This window comes from Oikopleura dioica, chromosome 1 (assembly GCF_907165135.1).
Source record: "Oikopleura dioica chromosome 1, OKI2018_I68_1.0, whole genome shotgun sequence".
Taxonomy (NCBI): Eukaryota; Metazoa; Chordata; class Appendicularia; order Copelata; family Oikopleuridae; genus Oikopleura; species Oikopleura dioica.
Genome location: NC_137291.1, coordinates 11902540 through 11925649, shown reverse-complemented (window position 1 = coordinate 11925649; position 23110 = coordinate 11902540). Strand labels below are relative to the sequence as shown.

General features: G+C 39.2%; 7 protein-coding genes and 2 long non-coding RNA genes across 10 annotated transcripts in view; 6 read left to right on the top strand and 3 right to left on the bottom strand.

The window, feature by feature from the left end:
• Nucleotides 1-17130, bottom strand: part of LOC145711254 (uncharacterized) — a 34672-nt gene extending 17542 nt beyond the window's left edge. The window contains exons 1-2 of the mRNA XM_081788978.1: nt 17069-17130; nt 16804-16875 (exon numbers count right to left, since the gene is read on the bottom strand). Of these exons, the coding sequence (XP_081645104.1) occupies nt 16804-16875; nt 17069-17114 (118 nt within the window). The 5' untranslated portion in view covers nt 17115-17130. The remainder of the gene's footprint in view (nt 1-16803; nt 16876-17068) is intronic.
• LOC145711249 (uncharacterized) lies at nt 1354-2071 on the top strand. Its single transcript, XM_081788975.1, has 4 exons — nt 1354-1442; nt 1484-1793; nt 1841-1913; nt 1961-2071. The coding sequence occupies exons 1-4, from the start codon at nt 1416-1418 to the stop codon at nt 2025-2027; spliced, it is 477 nt and encodes a 158-aa protein (XP_081645101.1). The 5' UTR covers nt 1354-1415; the 3' UTR covers nt 2028-2071.
• Nucleotides 2549-3004, top strand: LOC145711275 (uncharacterized). The gene is made up of 3 exons (XR_014135148.1): nt 2549-2594; nt 2634-2851; nt 2892-3004. It is a non-coding gene; the product is annotated as an uncharacterized LOC145711275 (long non-coding RNA).
• LOC145710724 (uncharacterized) lies at nt 3910-4869 on the bottom strand. 2 transcript variants are annotated; one of them, XR_014135068.1, is made up of 4 exons: nt 4700-4869; nt 4517-4641; nt 4181-4442; nt 3910-4115 (listed from the first exon to the last, which is right to left on the bottom strand). It is a non-coding gene; the product is annotated as an uncharacterized LOC145710724 (long non-coding RNA). The 2 variants fall into 2 exon arrangements; XR_014135067.1 differs by having other exon boundaries at nt 3910-4442.
• LOC145701977 (sodium/hydrogen exchanger 3-like) lies at nt 6090-6888 on the top strand. The gene is made up of 5 exons (XM_081779193.1): nt 6090-6106; nt 6150-6246; nt 6289-6424; nt 6473-6585; nt 6643-6888. Exons 1-5 carry the CDS (start codon nt 6090-6092, stop codon nt 6886-6888), a joined length of 609 nt encoding a protein of 202 aa, XP_081635319.1.
• Nucleotides 7102-8047, top strand: LOC145711214 (Na(+)/H(+) exchanger beta-like). The gene is made up of 2 exons (XM_081788946.1): nt 7102-7882; nt 7926-8047. Exons 1-2 carry the CDS (start codon nt 7584-7586, stop codon nt 8002-8004), a joined length of 378 nt encoding a protein of 125 aa, XP_081645072.1. The 5' UTR covers nt 7102-7583; the 3' UTR covers nt 8005-8047.
• LOC145701966 (neuronal acetylcholine receptor subunit alpha-3-like) lies at nt 11308-13250 on the bottom strand. The gene is made up of 6 exons (XM_081779182.1): nt 12953-13250; nt 12713-12870; nt 12443-12659; nt 12019-12277; nt 11846-11949; nt 11308-11643 (listed from the first exon to the last, which is right to left on the bottom strand). The coding sequence occupies exons 1-6, from the start codon at nt 13169-13171 to the stop codon at nt 11428-11430; spliced, it is 1173 nt and encodes a 390-aa protein (XP_081635308.1). The 5' UTR covers nt 13172-13250; the 3' UTR covers nt 11308-11427.
• Nucleotides 17131-18770: 1640 nt separating the features above from the next.
• Nucleotides 18771-19790, top strand: LOC145695912 (signal peptidase complex subunit 3-like). Its single transcript, XM_081772962.1, has 6 exons — nt 18771-18879; nt 18928-19017; nt 19062-19177; nt 19224-19324; nt 19491-19600; nt 19678-19790. Exons 1-6 carry the CDS (start codon nt 18780-18782, stop codon nt 19698-19700), a joined length of 540 nt encoding a protein of 179 aa, XP_081629088.1. The 5' UTR covers nt 18771-18779; the 3' UTR covers nt 19701-19790.
• Nucleotides 19791-19866: 76 nt separating this feature from the next.
• On the top strand, nt 19867-22981 carry LOC145712184 (uncharacterized). Its single transcript, XM_081789870.1, has 10 exons — nt 19867-19974; nt 20020-20147; nt 20711-20904; nt 20951-21071; nt 21112-21288; nt 21336-21626; nt 21681-22000; nt 22042-22474; nt 22529-22729; nt 22772-22981. The coding sequence occupies exons 1-10, from the start codon at nt 19875-19877 to the stop codon at nt 22979-22981; spliced, it is 2175 nt and encodes a 724-aa protein (XP_081645996.1). The 5' UTR covers nt 19867-19874.
• Nucleotides 22982-23110: the final 129 nt, after the last annotated feature.

The following is a 23110-nucleotide window of genomic DNA, read 5'->3' as shown; positions in this document are numbered from 1 at the left end:
CATGTCCATGTTGTATTCTCCAAGTAATTCCAGGTTGGATCCCTAAAATTATTTTTACACAATTTGCAATTTAGTTTTTTTCTTTCTGGTTTTCAAGGTTTTTAGATTGAACGGGGTATATTTTTGTCTTGACTGTAGTCAAGTCATTATAAATTGTTCAATAGAAAACTCTATGATAATTAAAGAACGCGAAGTATAAACTTACCCAGAACTTGATAGTGTCTCCATCTCTGACGATCGGATCCGGTGGCTCTAGTCTTGGTCCATCAAGGGTGGCCTGCACCCCTGTAAGAATGGCCAAACTGGCAAAAATCTCTCGCCAGGTTGACATGATTCTGAGGCCGAATCCTGAAAATTTTCAGAAGCCAATATTCGCCTTTCGAAGGGCGCCACCAATTCTAGTTACGCTCTCTTTACGACACTGCAGTTTCTCTTCTGCTTTTCATGGAACGCCCAGGGGTAAGGGCTAGACTCCGTTATCTGCGGTCAAAACAAGTGCTTATTTAAGTCAATTTTTATCTTCGGTTTTATCTTCCGCACTGCGGATCTGACGGCACGATAATGACTTTTTATGTTATATTGTGACGAAATAAATAACATTTAATGAGGCTTATTTCATCTTTTATGAGGCGAATAGTTTTTATTTCCGTTAGTACAAGTCATAAATTGCAGCCTTGTAACGTTTCTCCCGAACATTCTAGGGATCCTGTTTGTAGCTGTCATGGGCTCCCGAAATGGCCGCAAGCAGTTCCTTTATCAGATAAATTATGCTAAGCTTCTTCACATGGCTCCCTGTCAGCATCTGCCAAACATGATTAACCCGGAGCGGCCTGCGAAATTTTTTCACTTGCTTTTTCACGCTGTTTCAGCGAACCGATTTTTTCAATGCAAATAATTACAACGATTATTTTGATGATGGCTGGTTTTGAAAGAAATCGCTGGTGACGCTCAACAAATGGTGGATAAACGATGGATTAAAGTTTACCAGGTTACCAGGATTAACTTTATTCGATTGGACTTATCAATAATCTCTCCAATCAATCCCACAAGCTGGCAAACGTGGATGAAGAAGCAAGAAAACAAATTAAGATTGAGCTCTGTGGATGGATATAATCATAAATATAGTGTTGCTCAATATGATATTTTATAAACTAATCAAATCGTCATTTTGCTCAAGTCATATTATTTTATCTAAGACACGTTCCAAAAAACCTTTCGAAGCATTTCTGAGCTACTAGAACGAGAGTACCTAAATGAACTCCGAGCTAGAGCTCAGAACTTGTGAAAACTTTAGTAGAATAAAAAAACAAAGGAACAAGTGATGACGAATGAAAGTCGTTAATTTACGCTTGACCTCGCCCGGGCTGCCTTAGGTTATTCAGCTTTTCCAGAGTTTCAGCCTCTTTTTAGGAAGAATGATGGATATAAAGAGATTTACTCCAGTAAGTGAGCAGAAAGAGATTCAATGTAATAACGGATTTAGCATGCCGTTGCGGCTCTTGGGGCCGCAAGCTTCGTGTTTGCTCTTTCCGCGGTCTCTAGCGAGGCTTGGTGGAATTCCGAAAAAGGCAGTCACGGAATCTGGTCAGTGAAGATCTCCGACGAAAAGAAAGCAATTTCTATCGGGGAGTACGAAGGATACAAGGGACTAGAGGCAGTTCGTGGCTTTCAACTGACAAACGTGCTCATTTTACTGGCAGCTACTGTTTTCTCGCTGCTCAAGGCATTCAAGGGCGATCAAAGCCGAGCTAGTGGCATTGGAAGCGCTTTCATTACATCTTTCACTTTTTCAGGTACAACAGCTAATTTTGGTTAGCGTTTGCTAATAGACTTTGAGTAGTTTTTACGGTGGGCGCAATAAGTTCGATCGACCCGATCAAGTACTTGGGCGAAGATTTTTCTTATGGAACAAGGTAAGATAGAAAAATATTTCTGACTTAGGGTTTATTTATTGCTTCAGCTACATCTTGTGCACTCTTCAAATGGGACTGGTATTTATTTGCGCTGTTTTATCTTTTGTACCATGACTTCTAATAAAAATCTATGATCTATGAGAATTTGAAAATCTTTATTTATATTCGACCGGCAAAACCTAAGTAATAAAACCTAAGTATACTGCTCTGTTAACGGACAAATAAGGTAAGGCTTGCTGGGTTTTCGATTAAATGGTCTGACCAGGGTTCTAAATCGACTAGTCGAGTTTCGACTAAAGTCGAAGTCGAGTCGAGTCTTAGTCGAAAAGACTAGCTCGACTCGACTTGGTTGCTTGTGAGAAAAAGTCGACTCGACTCGACTAGAAAATCTTAAATATGTCGACTTAATTTCGACTAGTCGAATAAGTCGAAAAAGAAGTTATAGATGTAGTCGAAAAAGTCGAAAATCAAGTCGAAAAAGTCGAAAATCAAGTCGAAAAAGTCGAAAAAGTCGAAAATTTAGTCGAATAAGTCGATTTGAAAAGTCGAAAACATTCGGCAAAGAACTCAAATCTTTTCTAGATTTTGTAAACTGACTTTTCTAGACTTTAGAAATGAGCATCGCGCAAGCATCATTTTCTCGCCGCTTTAGTCGAAGGCAACATGAAAATTGCTGGAAAGGTAAATTTAATTAATTTTCAAAATTTAAATATAAAGTAGATCGGCCGCTTGCCATCATCCTCAAACGAAGCTGAGCGAGAGTTCAGTTGCTTGTCGTACCAAATGGGAACAATTTTTCATAATCAAAAAGCAGCCCATATAGAAAAGAAACAACAAACAGCGGAACATGGTCGCTTCAAAGAGGCCTTGAAAAAAATCGCTGCGCGAAAAGGACTCAAAACTCAAGCCTTTGGAACATCTGAAGCATCAAAAAAATAGTAAGAATTTTCTGAAGATATCATATTTCTTATTATTTAGAAAATCACTCCGCTTACCCAGCCTTTCGTCATAAATTGTGGAAAGAAGAACGTCATTAAAATAGTTTGATAAATATATCCTTACTATTTAGTAATAAATTTTTCTGATCTCGACTTTTCGACTTTTTATTCGACTTTCGACTTTTTCGACTTTTTCGACTTCGTTTCGACTTCTTCGACTTAATTTCTTATTTTTTACAAAATTTTCGACTTTTCGACTAATTAGTCGAATTAGTCGACTCGACTCGACTCGACTCGACTTAGGAGTTTCACAAAGTCTTTCGACTCGACTCGACTCGACTAGGGATTTTTTGAGTGACTAGCGACTCGACTCGACTCGACTTTTGATTTTGGGCTCAGATTTAGAACCCTGGGTCTGACGTTTATTATATGCTGACAATTTTTCAAAAAAAAAAGAAAAACACAGGGAGATCAAATTTATTACTAATTTAATAACAGGCCGAATAAAGGGGAAGTGTAGTTATGGGATTGAATGAAAATAACATGAGCCTCACGTCAAAATCATTTTCCGCAGTTATTTCCCTTGTGGATGTCCCCATCGTTTCGGGATCCGCCTGGTTGCATTCGAATTCTAGCAATATTCATCAGCCTTTCGTTGTCTAAAAATATCATCGTTCATTTAAAGTCAGAGAGATTTAGAAAACCGATTTTTTCTTGTGAAAATTCTTACCTTTTCTCTTGGAAAAATATTTTGGACAGATAAGAGCGAGTTTCGCTCGTTTTAAACGCCTTCAAGGTGGCGCAAAAACGTTAATTTTATACTTTGAGAGCCCAAGTGCGCAATAAAAACTAACAAAGGTGTTTTTGACTTCAAGGCTTCGAGTTCAACCATCGAAAAGAACGTTATTCGAAAGATTGGTTCTTTGAGGCCTGCTTATGAGTTTTGTCTCAGAATAATGGACACTTCAGACATTTCCTTCCGCGTTCATTATCTGAATCTAAGAGCCCTGATTGACAGAACTTTGATAATCGTATCGTCCTTACGTTGGTGTCAGGAGAAGGTTTATTAGTGAATATACGGGGAATATATCATCGATATAAGTAGTGTTTGCAGTAAAATTTCGAGCAGTTATTCATCAGCAATTATGATAGTTTTTATGCAGATTTTGAAGCTGATTTCGCCGTTCGCGCTCTCGTTCTCGTCGTTCTCGTTCCCGTTCTCGACGGTCTTCTTCCTGTTGTCGTCGCCGTTCTTGCTCTTGTTCTTTCTTTTAAGCCTTTTCGAGATGAAATTTCATTCAGCACTTGCCAACTAAGTTTCTGAAAAACTTTCCTGCTGTTGTCTTCTTTCTGCAGAATTCATTTCGACAAGTGCTGAAAATCCTTAAAATAAAACAAATAAATCAAAGATGGTCAAAAGTGAAGGAAATCTCATCAAACAACATAAGCCCTACGTCGTAAGAATCGAAATTGAACAGAACAGATGAACAGTTATTCAAAATTACATCTTTCTCGATGTAAATTTTCAAGCTGCTGTTCTCGAAGCCGTTCTCGTCGTTCTTCTTCACGCTGCTGTTGTCTTTCTCGCTCGCTTTCTCTATTCTGGAGTTTCATTTTACGACTGTCAATTTTCAAGAAGAAGAAATTCTTATTCGTTCGAAAGACTCTTTCCTTCTCTGGCGTTGCTGCTCCCTCTCGCTTTCTCTCCGTAGTCTTGATCTTTCCCGGATATCCATCTCTTCCGAGTGATGGAGCGGCATTGAGAATCTCGTTTTACTGAGCCCAGGGTTCTGAAATATTTTATTATTTAATTACACAAACAATTAAAAATAATCAGCAACGGATTACCGAAAGAAAACAAAGAGCCTGGTTAGTATGATAAAGCAGACTAGCTTTTCTCAATTTCCATGGAAATCATATTTTTCAAGCGCAAACATTTCACTTTGGGAAATAGAAACCCGTGACCTTAGCATTGGTTATAGCGAGCAAATGTTTTTGAGATTTCTGCTGATCTTTACTGCTGGGAAGTGACATTATGTAATTTAGTTTTATTGTTGGAAGGCTTTCCCGGGGCGTGTGAGTTTCTTTTGAGCTTTTTAATTCTCTGTAAATAGAAAATCGCCTTTCCTGCGCCTGCAAATAAAGAAAGCAAACAGACTGAAGGTAGAAAAAGATGATTATATTAATAACAGCCTGTCATCAACAAAATAGTTAGAAGAAAAGGGTTTTTCAATAGGTGGTGTTGTCGTAATTTTTGTGGAGATCTCTTATTATCTGGGTTCTTATAGGGCTCTATTTTCATAATTGCTTTTTTATAATTTCTGAATTTTTAAATAACTCATTATTTTTTGTTATAAAAACCCTTTCCTTGTCTGATCAATATCCATCTCTTCTGGGTCGTGATATAGTGGCATCTTTTTTTTCGTTAAAATAGTGCTTCCGTCAAAAATAGAATTATCGTGCCGCTGAAAACGCGCACTGCAATTTATCTAGCCTGCGCGCTTGAATTTACTCTGTCGTCCGTTTCTATAAATCAAATAAATCGCACACTGTAACTCCAATAACACTTCACTTTACGCGCATGATAATTTATTATTCTGGTCAAGTTTAGACCACCACCTATTTTACTACAGACAAGTTCTGTACAATCGGTTAGTTGGGTCAGACTCTGGCCATCAAAAGGATTAGTCTCTCCCCATTTCAACTCAATTATAACTTATATTTTCTTTCGTAAGAGATTTGATTTTTTAGTATTAATTTCGAAGAATCTGTTGCTTACCAATTTGGGATACCAAATGGAAGATATCAGTGATCCATTGTGAGATTCTTTCCTTGTTGTTCTCTGCTGAAAGACTCGTAAAATTGAAAATCTAATCAGAGTTGCTGGTCAAATCTTTTCTGTCGACAGAACCATAAAATCAAGAGAAAGCGGAAAATAAAAGAGAATGACAGTCGCTTCAGAACACGATGATGATCATGAAGTTAAGACTATTATACCGGGAAGAAGTTTAAATTTGTTAATTCAATTAGTACAGTCGACTAACTGACAATGATTTATCCTCCTAAAAGCTTATAAATATTCACTGGGATGATGTTCAAGTACCTTTGTTAGCCTGCACCGTCATCATGGTCGCTGGCTTCTCAAAAATTATTTTTTATAAGGTCAATAAATACTTCAAAAGTTTACCAGAATGCGTTTTGCTAATCGTCATTGGCTGCATAATAGGAGAATTTCACTATGCTATTTATGGGCAAGTACTTTTTCTTGTTCTACTCCAGTGATTTTGTCTTCTTTTAGAAAGGAAATAGCGGAGCATCTTTTCACACCAACGATTTTCTTTACATTCTTCTTGCCACCCATTATGCTCGAAGCTGGCTACTTTCTTCCCAAAAAGGTGACTTGTGCTTTTTTTTCTTTTGACCAACATCGCAATCAGGATTTTTTGGAAAATATTGGAACAATTTTGACTTTCGCTGTTGCTGGAACAATTTTCAACGCCATCGCCATTGGATTCACCCTCTACGCCGCATTTGTCTTAGGATGGATGCCCGGACTAGACGACGAAGAAGGAGGTACTGAACAGACAGCAATTTATTGGCTTGTCTTAACTAAAACTTTAGATCTTGGGGCACGTGAGTTTCTACTTTTCGGCTCGATCATGAGTGCTGTCGATCCAGTTACAGTGATTGCTGTATTTAACGAAATCCACGTGCACGCGGTTCTTTACGAGAGGGTCAACGATCTGTCTGATATTTGCTAGAAATGATAATAAGATGTGACCCAAGCTTAGATTACAGTCTTTGGAGAGTCTATTTTGAATGATGGAGTCGCTGTCGTGCTGTTTGAAGTCTTCGAAAGCTTTTTGGGGCTGGACGAGTTGCATCTTGAACTCAATTTGGTTCGAGTCTTCCTCAAATTTGCCATCGTAGCTGGCGGTGGGACGATTCTCGGATTCGTCTATGGATATGTAGGAATGTGCTCCCACAATTTTCAGACGCATGTTGGCTTTAATTTATTTGTTTACATGACACCATAGAATAGTCATAAATCGTCTTGATATAAAAATAATTCATCCAGGGTGTGGTCCTGATTGACCTCCGGGAACACAAGCTGAGCCTCGTTTACCTTCAAGTTCACGAAAAAACTACGCATCGTGGAGCCGCTCCTTGTCGTTATATTTTGCTACACCTCTTACTTGCTTGCAGAGTTGCTTGGGCTCTCTGCCATTTTATCCATCATTTTTTGCTCGTTTACGCTCAAGGCTGGGACTAAAATTCATCACATTAAATTGTCAATCGATCAACATAAACAAAACTCTTTTGACAACATTCTAAATCCCTTTTAAAAAGCAACGAATAAAAACTGAAGTCGACGAAAACACCCAAATCGTCACGGAAGCATTATTGAGAATGCTTGCGAATATCGCTGAGCACGTGATCTTCATCTTCCTTGGAATCACCGTTGTCGAAGAATTCCTCGTTGATTTCCAAGCTCACTGGAATACTGGATTGTTTTTCTTTACGCTGATTACGGTTCTCATGTATAGATTCGTCGCAACATATGGTCTTACCTATCTGCTCAATTATTTCAGGAAAAGGGCTCTTTTTATTATCAGATAGGCTGCTAGTCATTGTGGAACGAATTTACAGTATTTCTGCCATGTCAAAAACTTGGTCTTAAATACAAAAAAAGCTCTGAAAAAGAACCGATAAGATTTGCTACAACGATCAGATGATGATTGCGATGAGCGGACTTCGAGGAGGAATCGCCTTTTCTTTGACGAAAATGCTGACCCACACTGCCGAAATCCCACATATCCACAAGTTCCTCTCCACCTGCATCGCCATCATCATGTTTACGTCCATCATTCAAGGAGGCGCGATCCAGTACCTCGTAAAATTCCTCGGCATCAAGACCGCTGAAGACGAAGAGATTGAAACTCGTCAAAATAGAATGTCAACTCGTTTGTATCGAAAAAGCGCTCATCATCCATCCATGGCTCCATTCGCTTCTGACGAAGACGAAATGCTGTAAATCACAATAGTAACTCATCACATTAAAAATTTAATTCAGGGTTTGCCACCAAATTCACCACAGGAGTTCGGAAAGAAGGCCAAGTATGGCTCCGTTTGCTGCTAACGAAGATGTCTAGTTTTCAATGCTTATAGTACTTATTGTACTTATCTAGATTTTAAACACATTTTAATTAATAAAATATGAGTTGAATTTATTTTTTCCTATCATTTTGTCAAAAAACGATGCTGAAATCAAGGATGAGAATTCGAAAATTTGGGATCAGAGACGTTTTTATTTAACGGATTTATTTTCATCAAAGGGCATAAACAGATTTTGTTAAAACAGAAAAATAGAACCGAAGATCACCAGAAGATATTTCCAGCGTTTCTTCTCGAAAGTCGCCTGGCAAGAAGTCGTCGACAATGTGCGTTTTTGAGGCATTCTTGGTAGCTTGGGCTTTGAGCGCCTACCCCGCCGATCAAAACAAGCGTTTGTAGCGAAAGGGAAAGTAAAAAATTGCACTTCATTTCGAGTTATTTCTTCGACTTTTTACTATCAAAGTTTGAACGAGTGAGAGAGGCACTCTCGTTTAAAACGTGGGATGGGAACGCTGATGGCGCTGTTGAAGGTTTGGAAGAATTTATCTTCTAGTCAACTATTTCAACTACTCAAGGGATAAGCATATTTATTCCTGAATATGATAATAACTTACTTCCTCATATACATTGGTATTTCAAACAAGATTTCATCAACACTGCATTTCTATTTGTCCATTTGTAAGAGTACTCATGTGAATAGTTTAATATTAGTTGCAATAGTCTTGGATATTTTTGACGCGTCTACTTTTTGATTTTATGAAAAATGAGAATATTGGCAATATCATATTGGCCCATAAATACGTGAGAAACTAAGAAGATACTAAGAAGGTATTTTATGAATAAAGTCAACAAAATTGTCTGATAAAAAGCATAATTGTTAGATATAAAAACGCTTTTGCGAACTTAAAAGAATCTTTTTGAAATAATTGAAACCCTTATCTATCAATTTGTTAGTAGCAAATTATAGAGCATACAGTATACTCGAAAAACCTGAAAATGCCAACAAGGGCAACACGGGGCAACAAAGGCAACAAGGGCATCTAAAAAAACAGCTTCAAGTCTCCAAAACCTGAAAATGGCAACATTCCTTCGCTTAGAAAAACAACATCTTCTAGAGATGAAAGCGCGAAAGTAGAGAAAGTTGGCCTCCTGCAAAAATGAGTTCTCTACCATGTTTTGCGCGCAAGGGCCGCAGGCCCCCAGCGTGCTCAACAGCGTTGATTGTTACCTCCTTTAAATATTGTGAAACAGTGAAGTTAGTTGTTTTTTAAGTCGTCATTTGATTTCGGAATGCCATTCGTTGCACAACAATATCATTTTATTTAACTTAATTCGTCTTTGCTGTGTGTTGCCCTCTTGAATTTCCCAGACTAAGCCAAGTAGAACGCAGAAGAATTCATAAAAAACAATTCTAGAGACGCGCTTTTAAAAACAACAACAACTGCCAAATCAAAATCGGCGCAAGTGCTCAAAACCTGAAAATGGCAACAAGGGCAACATGTTGCCTTTGTTGCCCTTGTTGCCTTTGTTGCCCTTGTTGCCTTTGTTGCCCAAATTATAATTCGCAATAAACTGATTTAAACTGGACGATGGGCTCATCTGGGGAGCCAAATTGGCGGCAAATTTCTCGGATATTTCTAGGAGATCATTAGAAAAAGAATTTTTAATAAAATAAACCTTCGTTGCCAATCTTCAGGCTGATTCGAAATCTCTTTTTTTGACAAGTAGAGATTCATTGCAAAATTTCGGTTGTGACACCCTTCAAATATCCAGAAAATGCTGCTATTTATCCTTTGACCCGCGGTTATAAGATAGACTAGGGGGAGTGAGAGACCTGGTTTGAGTTCTCTGGCCAGTTCTTTGATTTTCTCTTTCACTTCTTCGTAAGTAGGAAAATTAAATTTATGCTTAGCCGCCATATTTTTTGCGAATTACGCTTGCACCGAAGAGATCCGTCCCGATTACGACCTAGATTACCATCACTTCTACCCGTTGACGGCAGGTTCACGTCTTTATAAAGAATGATTCTTTTTTGCAATGTTCTAGAGAAAAATGACATAAAAACTGTTTTTTCCATTTTTTTAAATTCTTGACTTAAAATATCTCTGGACTTTTTATAAAGCTGGCGCGAAGCGCACTCTCCTTCGTTCATCTTTTTCTCTAACGAGAAATTGCTTCTGAAATTTTGAATTTCTTTTACAGTATCATTTTCAGAAGCCCCAAAAAGAATCATTCTTTGCGAAAAAGAATCATTCTTTGAAAAAAGAATCATTCTTTATAAAGACGTGAACCTGCCGTCTACCACTTCTACCCCCAAGCTACTCTTGAACCGCCGCGCTAGCTCACAGCTGTTATCTCATTTTCAAATCGGTACCTATTTGGACTCCTCACCTTCCATAAACTCGCCATTTTCAGGTTTTACCAGTATACAGTATACTGTATACTGTATACTTGATTCTCCGACTCTTGCTTTTATCAAATCATTTGCTGGTAAGAAAAACTCTCTTTTCTTTACAAGTTTCGCTTGAAAAGCATTACTAATGCTGCTATTGCATTTAAATAACCTTTCCGATGATCTTGGGATGTCGGAGCCTCGAGGTAAAAGACAGTCGTATTCATTTTTGGAGAGCATCTGTCACTGAGGAACCACACGCAAACGTCAAATTTTCTTTGACATTCCCATGCCTAGAATAAATGAAAGCTCATCATTTAGTCAAATTTATTTTTAATTAGAAAGTAATAGAAAGTAATCTTGATTTTTCGTTTATTGGAAAGAGAGAGGATGAGAGAGTTGAACAGTAAGACAGTCAGATGTTTTCACCAAAAAATTTTTCCCATGTTTCGTCGTGAAGTTCTTCTGGCAAGAAGGCGTCGGCACTGTTCGTCTTTGTGGCATTACCTTCTGTTTTGAATGCGAGGAGCTGTACCTGCGACGAAAGCGAGAGTTTGCAAAATGACGATGACAAAAATGAGACCTTTCATGTTTTTTTTTCTATTTATAATTTTATTTCTTTTTTAATTTAAACTTTAATTGACGGAAGATTTCAAGGGGCATCATCGTTTAAAACTGAGAAGATTGGAGGTGTGATGGCGCTAGATTTTAAAAGAAGATTTATGACGTTCTTATATTTCGCCATTTCAGGATATTTCCGTAACAAAATCAATCGATATATTTTTTTTTCTTTTTCAGGAGGAAAGATTAGCTCGCAGTATATACTTCATACTCTCATAAAAACTACATAATGTACGTTTAGGTAATCTTCGAGATAGCTTTGACATTCACAACGAAAACTCTGATGATCTCGATTTGGGACCGTTGATCTGGAGTGTCAGGACAAATGTAACTTTGCTAAGCATACGGACTTTTTTCCGACCGATAAAAAGTTCGATGATTTGAACTTCGAATTTTGGCGTCGAAAAAATATGAATGGATGGAAAAGTGAGTCTGTGTTTGTTTATTTCTATGCACCAAGAGGTTGTATAAATAATGTCGTTGTTCCGAGCAGACAGACGATCACGAAGAGCCAAAGGAATGCTCTGTCAACGACCATGGCGATAAATCGCCACTCATTTTCAGCCTGGAGAAGTTCTTCTTCTTCCATCAGGATGTAAGCGATTTCAGCTATCGCATCCATCGCGCAAATTAGGGACTCGTCAATTAGACGGTCGTAGGAGAACTAAAATAGAGACGTGCCGATTTGGAATGGAAAATTGAGAAGAGAATGTTACGATCTTCAATCAATGTTTCGAAACTATCTCTAAACTGTTATAAAATACACCTGTGACCGCCATCTAAAATACACATAATTAAGCCCGCATTGTCGTCAGTGAACATCGAAGAATATATAAATTCATTTTATCTTGATATCTGTAACTCACCTTGTGGCGCGATTTCCGCTTTGTTTGGAAGGATGATTTAGGAGATGGCATCATTAAAATAGTTGGCATGATTTTTAGGAAAACAAGGCGTATCCAAGGAGGAACTGAAGAATTATGTATAGAGATCATAAACAAAGATGGTCAGTAATAAATCGATTGAAATTTTAATATACCTTTATGTGTCAGCGGGTTTCGAGTATGAATATTGAGAACGAAGACTGAAATCATGATTGACAATGTCACAAAAATCATCGTAAACAGCAAATACTCTCCAATCAATGGGACGACCAAAGATGTCGAGGGAATGATTTCAGTGATGACAAGGAGGAAAACAGTCAGCGTGAGCAGGACCGAAATGCAAAGAGTGATCTTTTCTCCTGAGTCCGATGGAAGGTAGAGCACCAGCACGGTCAGGAATGATATGAGCAGGCACTTTGGAATTGATTATCTCAAGTTTCATAAGAACCAAGTCTTTGTTTTACGATTAAATTGGAGATAATCGTAATTTAACAATCAGAAAACTCGGTTGAAAAAACTTACGCGAAGGATGAAATTGATTGATTTGCTTATGAAAAATTATGAAAGCATAACTCATACCGGTATAATGAGATTGATCGTATAAAACAGCGGCAATCTTCGAATATGGAATGAGTAAACAATATCCGGGAAAACCTTCTCGCAGCAATTGTACTTTCGAGCATGGTGGTAGCCATACGAGTCCATGATTTCCCACTCTCCAGACTCCCAATAGCTTGAATTATTTGCCTGCGTTCCATGAGGACCCTCAGGACCTTTTATCTGCAAGTCTATCCGACTAAATTATGAACGATATTTTTGATAGTCTGTCGATGAGAGGTTGCTATGTACCTGAGATCATTCGTCCAAGAGCCGAATTTCATTGTGCAGTTCTGCGCATCGAAGGGAAAGTAGGTAACATCAATTGCACAGCTACTTTTGAAGATCGCCGGTGGCATCCAAATCACCTGGCCATTATGCCAAATAATCGCCTTCGTCCTTTGAGTAGACTTTTAACTGGCGTCATAACTTATTTACAAGGCTGAACTTTTTTATCTCCCCGGCTAGACAAGGCTTCTGACGACGCTAGACCTGAAAATCCCCAACAGCTGTATTGTACAAAACAATATCTGGCTTCCAAATCATATCGCTGGGAACACGAATTGAGTCAATTCCCCCGAAATTGTCTGGCTTCCATCGCAGATTATAGTCAATCCAATCCTGCTTCAGCCAAAGCTTCGTCTCCATAATTTGATTTACTTCGTCGATTTTCACGAGCTGTGCTATGTACAGTTCAAGGTTAACTTTCATAAAGTTAGAAATACTCCTTTGAATCGAAGACGCGCTAGAATTTTAACTTTTTCTTGAACGGATAAATTCGCTTGTTTTGTCGGTCGGATATCTTTGGAGTAGTTCCTAAAGATCGTATCGTATAATTCTCTCTCATTCTTTCCAAACGACGGCTGTATGAAGAGTGAAAAAACGAAGAGATTCATGAACGAAAAAATTGTTAACAGGTTTTTCTTCTGGTAAATTCAGTTTTCATCAAATATGCATCTTGATTGAAGCCGCATTTCACGATAAAGTGACGGCTTGGATGCATTGAGCAGACAACTCAACGCCCAAGCGCCATCTACGCCTATTTTCTCCTTCTTTACTGTGTTTTCTCGTTCACTTTTTTCTGATAATTTATATTAATCCTTTGGGTGACAGCTGAGTTGGTGCTAATCAATCTTCGTGTCGACCACATTGGAAGACACGTACTCTCAATAATTAGTAAATTGAGATTGATGAAATGCTTTTTCTGAGACAGAATTATCAGGTCACAGGGAGAACAAGGGGTCCATTCAGGTCAATATTCTCAGTCGATTCAGAAAGAATAAGATAAGCTTTGGCGACCCAGTCAAGTTCAGTCGCTTTGTGACTTCGAAAATGCACCAGATTCATCGGAGAAGAACTATTCTGCATTGGAGAACCCGCAAAAGGTGCTTATGCAAAGATTTGAATGCGAAATCCTGTTTGTTCATGCTCAAATGCCTGTGTTTGGAGAGAAGCTCTTCACCCCTTTTCCTTCATTTCAATAAAAAGTGAACGAAGATTCGAGTATCCAAATTTATTCTTTTGTCGTTCAAAAGACAGAAATTCGGAATCATAGTTTTGATGACCACCAGGAATGAATTATTTGACAAACGGAAAAAGGAAATAAACTTTGATGCAGAGTCAAGAAGTGTTCATTGATAACCTTGAACTAAGAATAAAGACAGCTTTTCTTGAGCTGTGAATGATAGTTGGCTATTTTTCATGAAATAAAACAGGAGGCAGTTTTGCGGCAGTTTTAGATAACTTGTTTACGATTATAAGAATGGTAGGTAATCAATAAGTGGAACATTGTTTTTGTTACTCCGCTACTGTATGTAGGCACATCAATGGAATTCTTTTAGGATCGGTATTTTTATTATTTCTAGTCTTCGCTGTAGTCGACGCGAGCGCGAAGGCGGGCAGAGCGGATGGTCTTGCGCTGCTTGAAATTGTCCCAAGCCACGCTCTCCCAAACGATAGTTATCAGCACGGATAGGCCACAGATTTTTTCATCTTCAACGAGCTAGAAATCAAATAAAAGAAGCGCATTATATTCTTCCTAAAATTGAGGGGTTCTTGGACCTCCAACTCCTCAAATATCTTCCTAGCTTTTGTGTGTAACTTACTTTATAAAATTTCTCCCGATGCGGCGGCAGAAGCTGGGACGGATTCTTGATATTTTTGTCCATAATCGAGTCGGTCACTTCAAATATCAGCTCTCTCAAATCGTTCAGTCCATCCGAATCTCCAGTCGGCGTCACGTCAATTGTATTAATTCTAGCGTGCAGAGGCTCAATTTCATCGACGTTCGACAGTTGGCCCTGGTACAGTCGCTCAGTTAGCTCCACGAGCTGCGATTTGACTATTTCATCTGGATTGCAATCCATACTTGAGGAACGAGACACGCGCTCAGAGGGAGGATTTGCTTCGAAATCAGCGCGTTCTTTGAAAATCTTCTTCACGGGTTCTAGCTCTTCTTTGAGGACTTCTTTCAAAGCTTGCTCGTTGACGCCACGGGGATCAAGTCGGTCGATCGTCCTTAGATAATTAGTAATGACAATAACAATTGGTCCGTTTCTCACCTCTTGAGCGTTTCAACATCCTTGATAACATACCACTGTCCAGTTCCTGCTCCAATCCCTTCATTCGGCTGGACGAGAATAAATGTAACAAAGAAAAACACCCAGTATGTTCGCCCGGAACGGTCGACTCCAAGTGGAAAAGTCTTCTTTTCCGGCGTGCATTCGTCCGGATATCGGTCAATATATCCATCTGCACATTTTATCAGTTTTTGAGCGCGTTGATAGGGCGTTAAGTCGAGGTGCCATTCGGCGACAGCTAGCCAACCGGGCTTCTTGAGAAGCTTTCTGGAGACTTGAAGGGTGCGGAACTTGGCTCTATCTTTTTGACTCGTTTGTCTAAATTGTGAGCTATTTTCTGGTGACTTTCGACAATTCTTACCTGAGATAATTCGCCCAAAAAGAAGCACAAACTCCCAGATCATTCTTCAGCAATCCATGTACCAATTTGAAAGCACCATGTTGAAGCTCTGCGTTGGAGTACTCCTGGCCTTCTGCAAGCGGTCGCAGTTTCACAAGATTCGTGTTGAGGAAATAGTTGGAGATGTATAAAACGTCGAGGAACTCGATTTGCTCGTTGTGCGTAAACCAGTAGAAGTCGGAATCGACACATTCTGTTATGTGCGCGAATTCTGGAAGAGGTCGCATTCCCTAGAAAATTTAAATAAAAATAATGCCCGATATGCCTAGCTACGCACCCTTTGATCAATAAGCTGCCAGTCCCTTGTAGAACTGGGTTTGTTCCCCAGTCTTTTGATCGCGAATTCGGCCATGAAATCTTCAGCCACCGATTTCGACATCATCGTTTTGCACTTGTCTCTAAACGCGACTGGCTGGTTCCACGCTGGAGTCACAACCTTTTTCATCAAACTCCAGTAATCGTCCGTTTTTCGATCGAGGATTTGCAGCTCTTGAATGTATTCAATTACGCGGGGAGGAATTGTCACTTCTTTTGGCTTGTCCGAGGCTTCTTTCTTTTGCCCCGCTTTTGCGAAGGAATCGGCGATGGTTTTCTGGACGAACTGTTTCTTTGGTTTTGTTGTTTTGGGCTTCTTCGGGATTGAATCTGAAATGGCTTGATAAGTTTCCCACATAAGGAGACATAAAGACATAAACAGACATCTATTGACATTTCGAGACATCAAGTGACATTCATATACATCTACAGAAATCTACGGATTTCTATGCAAATCGAGTGACATCCAAAGACATCTAACTATTTTTCGATTGTAAGACTTACCTTCTGGGTCTTTTTTCCTCTTCGTCGTTTTCTCCTTTTTCGCTCCTTTGGAACCTTCTTTCATTTTCTCAAAAATGTCAAATTTCTTGGTCTGCATTTGGTCTCCTGAATGGCCGTTTTTCATCTTTTCAAGATCGACTTTAGCGGGAATCTAAAAAATAGAAAAAATAGAGAAATTTCAGCTTTATTCTCGAAACTGCTTTTTTGAAAAAGGAGCTGTTTGCGCAACTTACGTCATAAATGCTCCTAAAAGTGTCGTCGACGACCCAGGGAGTGGAACTCGTCTCTGGATGGCGACGGGCATGCGCTCGGATGAAGGTCTTCATCATTGATAAATCTGGAGTAGCAACGCTAGAATTCTTCTTTTGACAAAGTTTTTCTTTGCTTTTTACCTTCTGACGAGAGATTTGCGACTCACGCCGTTTCTTTCTTTGTTCGAGTCTACCAATAAAATGTCGTAGACGCAGTCCTAGAAAGAGAGTTTCACTCGCAAGAATAAGTGAACAAGAACTTACGGGGATATTTTCTTTGTTAGTACTTTTGACTTTTTTCGGAGATTTGAAAATGACATCTGTTACCATTGCTTGATGCATGTTTTCTTTGAATGTGTAGAAAACCTGAAGAGAGAATTTAACCCATGAAGCTAAAGAGGGCTTTTCAGTGCGCACTCGTTCTGAGATAGACCTTATTACTCTCAAAAGTTCACAAAATTAAACGAATGAAAGTTGAACTTATGATATATTTATTTAGAATACCTCCAGCTTAAATTTGGCGCTAAAAATCAAGAGCTATCGTTGATAAGAAACTCACCTCCTCGCCTCGTTTCAGCGCAGATGTCTCGATCATTTTGACGCATTTCTGCGCCAGTTTTTCCAAATCCAAGAAGCTGTGATGAATCTTCTTGAGCAACTGCTCCTCGAATTCGCCCGGAAAGCTGTTCTGCAAAATCTTCCTCTGTTGCTCTTCGCAATTTTGCGCCTGAGAAAAGGTCATTCCTCCATCGCCGCTGAGTCGACAGGACCAGACCGGTTCTTCTAATTCTTGCCCTTCCCATTCGGAGAAAATCACGCCGTCTTTCACTGGCATCGTTTTTCTCTTTTTCGATTTTGATGTTTTTACATATTTTTCTTTCTGAAAAAAGTCTTAATAACAGGACAAGTTCTCGAAAGTCAAAACAGAAATCATAATTGTAGTTTCAACAACAAGACATAAAAATATGCAGAAATTAAAATTGAAAACACGAAATTATAATTTAAAAATTTAAAGCCTCATTAATAAAAAGATTTCAAATGTTATTTTAGAGCAAAAAAGGGTTGAAAATTCTCTGCAAATAGCGGGAAAGAGTGCGCGGAATCGCGCTTGAGCAAAATTTCTCTCATTGGTTCGAACCTTGCGAATTCAATTCCCCCGCGCCATGGAGAAATCATAATTGCCTCCGCCAGAGAAATGATAGAATTTCGAAAATAATGTCTTTGCAGCTCTCCACTGCGTTTCCGATAATTGTGAAAACTACAAAATGAAGACAAACTGACAACTATCATGCTCTCTAATAATGAAATCAAAAAATCAGCTATTTTCTGAAATTCAAACTGTAAAATGAATAAATTTTTATTATATTTAGGCATAACGCACAAAAAAATCAACTTTTTCCCTGTAATAGATACAAGTTTGAAACTTTGGGAGCAACTAAAACACCAAAAACGACTTTTCAAAATTTTTTGGAAAAAATTTTTTGTTACAGTTTAGTACTTTTTTTCACCCCTTTTCTGACTACTTTTCGAGCAATCCAAGCTACGGTATTCTAAGTATGCTCATTCGAAAGAGCGGAAAAAACTGAGTCAGAATTATCAATAAAAAGGGGTTCCTGGTGGGGTTCCCTGGATTCTAGGGATGAAAAACCCCTTAAAATCAGCCAGTTTGGGGTTTCATTCGACTTATCGTGTGATGACGTCATTTCCAGTCAAAAAACAACTTTTGATATTTCCTGCTAAAACAATGGAAATACAGTAAATTAGTACCCCAGAGTTCGAATCTGAAGTCAAAAGTTCATAAAAAGTTCATTTTTGTGATTTTCAACCCCTAAAATCTGGGGAACCCCCCTAGGAACCCCTTTTTTTCGATGTATCTGACTCAGTATTTTGTGCTCTTTCGAATGAGCATACTTACAACCCCGTAGCTTGGATGGCAGGAAAAATCAATTTTTTGACAACTTTGGGGTACTAAAAAAGTACTAAATTTTAAATTTTTGACATTTTTTTTTGTTGAAATGTTGTCAGAGCACAAAATCTATATGATAGGTGAAAATTAGCTTCCTACGACTTTCAGATAAAAAGTCGATTTTTTGTGCGTTATGCCTAATTATATTATATAAATTATATTATTATATTATACAATGAATAATAATTTATAAAATGCTGACATCAATTATGCTATCGCCTGAAAAAGGATTCTAATCTATTAGATTATTAAATAAGATAAAAAAGAAATAATCTTCCATTTTTCTACCTCAATTTGTTTCAGAATGAACGGAATACTGTCCCGGCTAAATGCCGTGTTCGCCTTTGGCATGTGGGTCTGCACTGGCATGACATTTTTAACATTTCTCGTCACCGTTGGAATCGGTAAGAAATTACCTTACCTATCTTCAATTTTCCACTTCAACTTTTCAGATATGACGAGGCCGCACGATTTGGCGATTCACGATGCGAAAGTTACTCTTACACGCGATCCCCACGGTCCTAATATCAAGCAAGATCTTGGTCAGTCTTTTCTCCAAAGATTAAGAATAACTGTGAAATTCTAGCGTCTTTTCATTTCGATTTGGAAGTCGACCTGACTCCCCTCTTCCACTGGAACAACAAGCAACTTTTCCTGTACATTCTCGCCGAATACGAAACGCCTCAAAACGACATCAACCAGGTGAGAAAATCATCAAGAAATAGAGCACTAGAATCTCCGAAATCAGGTCATCGTCTGGGACAAAATCATCATGCGTGGCGAAAAGAGCAACTTGCGAATCATGAACAAACCACTCAAATACAAATTCTTCGACGACGGTGCCGGCGGGTCGGGCTCGCGAAAGTCAGTCTTTTCAAAATTGAAAAAGTTTCTGAATTTTAAATTTCCGCCCCTTCTATTTTTTCTCCTCGAATAGACAAATGAATGGCCATTGTTTTTTGTCTGGGCATTATTTTTGTTTGCGGGTGTTCTACTTTCGCGAGCCATAAAAAAGGTTGAAAGACAATAGCGACATCAAATTGACTCTGTACTACAACACGGTGCCAAACGCAGGCCTTCTGCCACTCGTGAAGGCAATTGGCGGCACTACTTTGGGTCTTGGAGGAATGGTGAAAAAATCCACCTGAGCTTGAAATCTTTTTCGTCAAAATTTTTTACAGAGAATTTTTCACCTATTGAAGATTACGCTTCCAAGAGAATTTAGAATTCGAGAAGAAATTTAGAAAAAAAGAAGACGAGAATTTCACCCATTCTGCCATTCATTTCAAACTGAAACTCCCTAGGTTCAAATGTCCTCTATTTATGTGCAATATTGGTTCTTTACTATTATGGTAACGTAAGAAACTCTAGCTTTTCTCCTTTTTAGACGGTCGAATCGATGGAATCCGGAAAAAAGGCGGCCGGATTTGTGACCGACTTTGATTTTCTCATTCATAGAATCAAGGATGAAGGAGAAGATCGAGCGGGAACCTATTCCAGTAAGAAAAGGCTTGATATTCGTGCTTTTAATTGAGATATTTTAGCATTCACGCACATGTGGCAGGATTTGGAAATGTACAAGATTTTTGACGGACGAACGAGTGAGTCTGACAAGGCTGACTTTATTGATGCTTGCTATTCCTGCGTCGTTCAGTTTCTAGTGCTAAAGGATGTAAGTATAGCCTGCAAGAAATGACGTGACAAGAAATCTTCCAAAGAACTCTACAAAGAGCTTTTCGGAAGGGTCTGAATATAAGGGTTGTATTTGGCGCAGCCAACTTTTATTGGCAGAAAGTAGCTGAATACGAGGCTGTAACTGTTGTACAGTTCGTGGTGATTGGATATGTCGCCCAGTTATTTTCAACGACTTCGTTTTTTACGAAATCGAATCGTGTGCCAATCCCCTTTTGGACTTGACTCCGTCGAGATAGTGCGAGAACTCCTCGATCGGTGGAGTGAAGAAGAGCTTCAGCTCTGCATTGTGTCCATGTTGCCAATGCTCTAAAATTTGCGTTATCAAAAGTTCTTTTTGCAATAATCTTACCTCTTAATCACTCTTTCTGGACCCTGCTTTAAGGAGCAGGCGTACCTCTCTCTGATCAAATTCTGGCAAAAGACAACAGCACGCCGGCTCATCTAGAGAATTTTTGCTAAATCAAACACCCAGTTCTCGAAAACACCGCCCGTTTTTCCAACAAAGTTTGTGGCACAAACCCCATTTGAATGTCGATTTAGGCGGATCATTTGGTGAGATCAACCTGTATCTACATGCTTTTGGCTCTTTATACAACTCAGACGAACAAAACCAAGCGCGGCATTCGAATGACTCCTGCTCAATACAAAATTCTTTACGAATTTGCGATGGAAAGCTTCCATGAATACGGTTTGAGGGACACTTATGCGGTCTTTTGGCAATTACACCATCTTGGGTAAACACTCGAATTTCATGTTTATTTCTGATATTGTTCCCTCCAGAGCTTTTGAATTTCCAACAACTCATACACAAAAGCTCCTTGGAACATCAGATGTTTGGCAACACGCGATTAATTCTGACGAAGTTAGTCCAGCGCTGCTGAATGTTGTCGACGAAATATCGGTATTTTTCACGGTCAAAACTTTAAAAAAAACTCAATAAGGGCGACTTCGACGAGTCGCTTTCCTTCGCCGTGCAAAATCTACGAATGACGTTTGACGCGTACAAAGCCACGATCCAACGAGTTCACGAGTGTACCCCTCCTGATGCGGATATGATCTACTACAAGTGCGTCAATAATCCGGCAGATATCGTCGACCGCACAAGACAGCGTATAATCGTAAATAAGACCGATCTGATTCACTTTGTAAATATTTTCTTTTACAGGACAGGGCGAGAGAAACGGAACGGATCATCGCCGGTGTGCCGAGTTTAGACGATGAAAATAGCATCTACAATCGAAGACAGCGAATTCGCCATGCAGCCCAGACATCCCGCGTTGCTAGATGTGCAGTGGCTACTATTGATAGACCTGAGGATGAGCAAGTGAGCCCGAGCAAAGAAGAACGAAAAATTGTTGTGCGGAAGCATCAAACCGTCGAAACTTTCAATCAGAAACACCTTGTTGAGAAACAAAGCTTCTTTCCCAAGGGAAACAAGAGTATCTACCCCTCAAAGGTAATTTTAAACGGCAAAGGTCAAATTTGATTATTTTAACAAATTGGTTTACAGGATCTAGTGGAGATCGCCAACTCGACGAAAATAAAACGCGGAAGACCGTTTGTCGTTGACGTAGAAAGCAGAGTAATCCAAAAAGGACAAGTGGGCCAGTGGCACGTCAGAAAGGATAAGTTGCGCGCTGAGTCTGAAAGTGAAGCGGAAAGTGAAAGCAACGAGGATGAGGGAATTGGATCCTTCAATTCTGATGATCCTTGGACGAAGAAAATCGATAACACCGTCAAGAGCAATATCCAACGGGCAATTAAAATTACCAGGGCGGGGCTAAAAATAAGGAAAACTGGAAGAGTTTTTCTCTATCTCTCTTTCATTAAGCTCTCATCTATGTCTTCAGCAATGTTTACCCCCGAAAAAGAGATAAAGTTCAAACTGAAATGGAGCGAGAAACTCGACTTGAAGAGCTTGAACAAGAGCGCAAAGAACTCGAAGCTGCTCGTGAACAAGGTGTCGATAAGAAGATCATCGAGCAGAAAGAAAAAGAGTTCAGAAAGAGAGAAAAGGTGATTCAAATGATGGGCGAAGATGAAGAGCCGAAATTTGTTGGAAGACCGAGAAAGGATGATCCGAAGAGGGAGGAAATGAGAAAGCCCGGGCCAAAGAGTGAGCTTCAGAAGAAGAGAAAACTCGAGCAGGACTTGAAAAAATTCGAAGAAAAACAAATCATCAAAGAACAAAAGCGTCGAGCGAAGGAAATCGAAAGGGAGGAAAAGAAAAGAGCGATGAAAGCGGCAAGAGAAGCAGAAAAGGCTGCGAAAGAAGCGAAAAGCCCTCCGAAGAAGAAGAGAAAAGTCAAGACTGACGAAGAAAAACGAAAAGAAAAACGCCTTTCTGAAGAGAAAAAGAAAATTAAACAAGAAGCAAATGAGAAGGCTAAAGCGGAGAAAGCAGCAAAGCCGAAGTACCAGGCGCATTTGGACTTCGACAATTTGAAAGCAGGTGATTTCTTCGAGACGGATGATCCGGAAAATTCATCGCCTCAATTGGTAAAAATCAGCTTTGTTGATAAATCGTCAGAAAGCGTCCGTGGAATGTATTGGGATATCGTAAGTTCTCAATTTTCTTTTCGTTTTTATAACTCGTTTTAGGAGCCAGGAGAAGTCGGAATGGCGCTTTATGAAAGAACATGGAAACCGTCGAAAGAATACGACTGCGAAATTCTCTTCTGCAGCGAGGATTTCGCGCAAAAAGTGTACATGCGAAAGGTTATGCCAGGAGCTCATCCTGCCGCTGGCATGAAGCTTACTGCCAAATCAGCTGATCACATCAAACAGCGATGGCCAAAGCTAAAAGGATAGAAACGAAGGAAAATAAATATTTTAGTTTAACTTTTTGTACAGCTCCTTATTTCTTTCAACGTTCACTGTCAAATATTCCACAGCTTGCTTGAGATACTGATAAATAATTGTTATTTAAACCGTCTCGCA